The 3280-nt window shown below is 40.5% G+C and overlaps 1 protein-coding gene across 1 annotated transcript in view; it reads left to right on the top strand.

The window, feature by feature from the left end:
- Nucleotides 1–3280, top strand: part of LOC108512988 (plastin-3-like) — a gene marked incomplete at its 5' end in the record, with an annotated part of 19411 nt that overhangs the window by 6547 nt on the left and 9584 nt on the right. The window contains 2 exons of the mRNA XM_017848574.1: nt 34–235; nt 1749–1957. Of these exons, the coding sequence (XP_017704063.1) occupies nt 34–235; nt 1749–1957 (411 nt within the window). The remainder of the gene's footprint in view (nt 1–33; nt 236–1748; nt 1958–3280) is intronic.

The following is a 3280-nucleotide window of genomic DNA, read 5'->3' as shown; positions in this document are numbered from 1 at the left end:
AAAAAAAAAAAAAAAAAAAAAAAAAATGGAAAGGTCAAGAAGCAAGTGTGTAATTTGGCTGTCTTGCAGGAAAACTTGAACTTGGCACTGAACTCTGCTTCTGCCATTGGGTGTCATGTTGTGAACATTGGTGCAGAAGATTTGAGGGCTGGGAAACCTCATCTGGTTTTGGGACTGCTTTGGCAGATCATTAAGATCGGTTTGTTTGCTGACATTGAATTAAGCAGGAATGAAGGTAATGGAACGCAGTCATTCTGGAAGTTGTTTATTGGTTATTTTTTTCTAGTCATGCAGACTTTCATGCTCTCACTTAATAGAGGTGATTAAATGATGATAACTAGAATGAACATAAGATAATGCTATAGAGTTATTCAGGAAAATAATCTAGTTACATGACTCTCTTCTTTACTAGTAATTCACATTTGTCTGGCACTTTACAGTTCATTTTGCAATAATGACACAAAAGCACAGAGAGATTAAGGAGCTTTCCTGAAGTCCTCAAACTTGATTATTTTTTTCTGTTCTGCCTACACAATTTCTACCCCATTACCACCCTCAGCCCCACCATTTTGCACCATCTTCTTTTTTGGAGACAGGGTCTCACTCTGTCACCCAGGCTGGAGTGCAGTGGAACAGCCTGGCTAACATGGTGAAACCCCGTTTCTACTAAAAATACAAAAAATTAGCCAGGTGTGGTGGCACGCACCTGTAGTCCTAGCTACTCGGGAAGCTGAGGCAGGAGAATTGCTTGAACCCGGGAGGCGGAGGTTGCAGTGAGCTGAGATTGCGCCATTGTACTCCAGCCTGGGCGAAAGAGCGAGATTCTGTCTCAAAAAAAAAAAAAAAAAAAAAAAAAAAAAAAAAAAAAAAAGGAAAACAACAACAAAAAAAATGTAAGGTTGCAACCGGGTGTGTTGGACCACGCCTGTAATCCCAGCACCTTGGGAGGCCGAGACGGGTGGATCACTTGAGGCCAGGAGTTGGAGACCACCCTGGCCAACATGATGGAATCCCGTTTCTATTTAAAATAGAAAAGTTAGCTGGGCATGGTGGCGTGCGCCTGTAGTCCCAGCTAGTCGGGAAGCTGAGGCAGTAGAATCACTTGAACCCGGGAGGCAGAGGTTGCAGTGAGCCAAGATCACGTCACTGCACTCCAGCCTGGTCAGTAGTCCAATACTCTTTCAAAAGAAAGAAAAGAAAAAGAAAATATAAGGTTGAATTACATTCCTGTTAAAATAGGCTTGAGCCTTCAAGAGTTAATTGATTAATTATACTTAAATACAAATACCACAGTGTTTCTAGGCTACTTTAATCAACAGGTTAAGTAAAAGTTTCCCAAATATTAAATATCTTTCCCAGAATCTTTGACTTTAATCAAAAGGCTAAGTAAAAGATTCCCAAATTTTAAACATTTTTCCCCAAATCCTTGACTTTAGAAGTGTTAAATAAGAACAATTTATACAAACATATGACATAATGTGAAGCTTCCATTAAGCTTAAAGGCCATAACCTCATTTGGTATTTGGAATGTGAAGAATAACAGAGAAAAGAATAAATTGTAGTATTATGTTATTATATCTAGTATATATTTATCTTTTTGAGTAGATTATGAGTATCTTGAAACCAGGAGCTATGTCATAGTAGTTTTTGCACCTCTATTACTTAACAGTGTCAAAAGACTGAATGAACTTGGCATGACCATTATTATGTCATATAATGACTGTGGGATTTTTTTTTTTTTCTTCTAGCCTTGGCTGCTTTGCTCCGAGATGGTGAGACTTTGGAGGAACTTATGAAATTGTCTCCAGAAGAGCTTCTGCTTAGATGGGCAAACTTTCATTTGGAAAACTCGGGCTGGCAAAAAATTAACAACTTTAGTGCTGACATCAAGGTAACTGTTCAAAGAACCACAACATTTTGGGGGGATATAATAGCTGGAAGATTTCATCCCAGCTTAACAGAGGGAAAATCCTAACACTGTATCACCAAGTCTTGTTGCCTCTTGGTCCTGAAGGTAGATTTTAGAAGAGAAGTAGGGCCAGATAAGGAGCATTAGCACCTATGTTTTATTTTGTGGAAAAAGGTAAAAATATTATGCTAATTTATCATTATAACGCTAATTTGTTATATTCTGCCGATTGTTAAACATGGAGTATTAAAGAATAGGACATGACTATTCTATTCTTAACTGTCTTTCCCAGGCCTCAGTGTACCTGTTAGTAAACACACCTAGAAGAGAGAGGAAGGGCCTCACGATTTCCTCTTCACCATTTTTATTTGGCTTCTCCTGTCATTTTATCCTACCTTTAGTTGTGAGTTCCTCAAGGATAGTGATGAGCTCTTATTTATGTCTATGTATCCTACCTCAGCCCCTGCTCCAGGGCCCTCCTACTAAAGCCAACCTATAACATAGTATGTGGCACATACAAGACCCTCATATTTCTTGCATTGAATTGAATTTTTTTTTTTTACTCGCTGTTTATCATGAGCAGTGGGGGAAAACTAACAATGGAGGAAGACATTTATTACATGTTTCCTTTGGCTTCTCATGCAGAGAGGGCCAATATTACCATAGCAAACATTGTGTGGAGTTCTCCTTAACTGCCTCAATTCTGTCTGACATCCAGATGTTGGTACACGGGGAAAAAACTTAAGGATCTTCATCAGACGTTACTGACCAGCAAGGCTGTGAAAACAATACTGTGCATAGGCAATCACATGATTTTGTTCAGTGATGAGAGGAAGCAGTGAGTTGCCTGTACTACTGATTTCATCCATGAAAATTAAGAATAGCCCCAAAATTATAAGACCAACTGACCCTGCCCTCTCTTGTAATTATACAATATGTTTGGCCAGGTTTGTTGTTGTTGTTGTGGTTGTTACAGGGTCTCACTTTGTCACCCAGGCTGTAGTGCAGTGGTGCTAACATGGCTCACTGAAGCCTTGACCTCCCAGGCTCAAGCAATCTTCCTACCTCAGCCTCCCAAGTAGCTGGGACTACAGGTCCACACCACCAAGTCCGATTGATTTTTTTTGTTTGTTTGTTTGTTTTTTGAGACGGAGTCTCGCTCTATCGACCAGGCTGGAGTGCAGTGGCGCCATCTTGGCTCACTGCAAGCTCCGCCTCCCAGGTTCACGCCATTCTCTTGCCTCAACCTCCTGAGTAGCTGGCACTACAGGCACCCGCGACCACAACTGGCTAATTTTTTTTGTATTTTTAGTAGAGACGGGGATTCACCATGTTAGCCGGGATGGTCTCGATCTCCTGACCTCGTGATCC

Source organism: Rhinopithecus bieti, unplaced genomic scaffold (assembly GCF_001698545.2).
Source record: "Rhinopithecus bieti isolate Rb0 unplaced genomic scaffold, ASM169854v2 scaffold_31977, whole genome shotgun sequence".
NCBI lineage: Eukaryota > Metazoa > Chordata > Mammalia > Primates > Cercopithecidae > Rhinopithecus > Rhinopithecus bieti.
The sequence above is the reverse complement of the archived record's forward strand: the minus strand, read 5'-3'. Positions and strand labels throughout refer to the sequence as shown.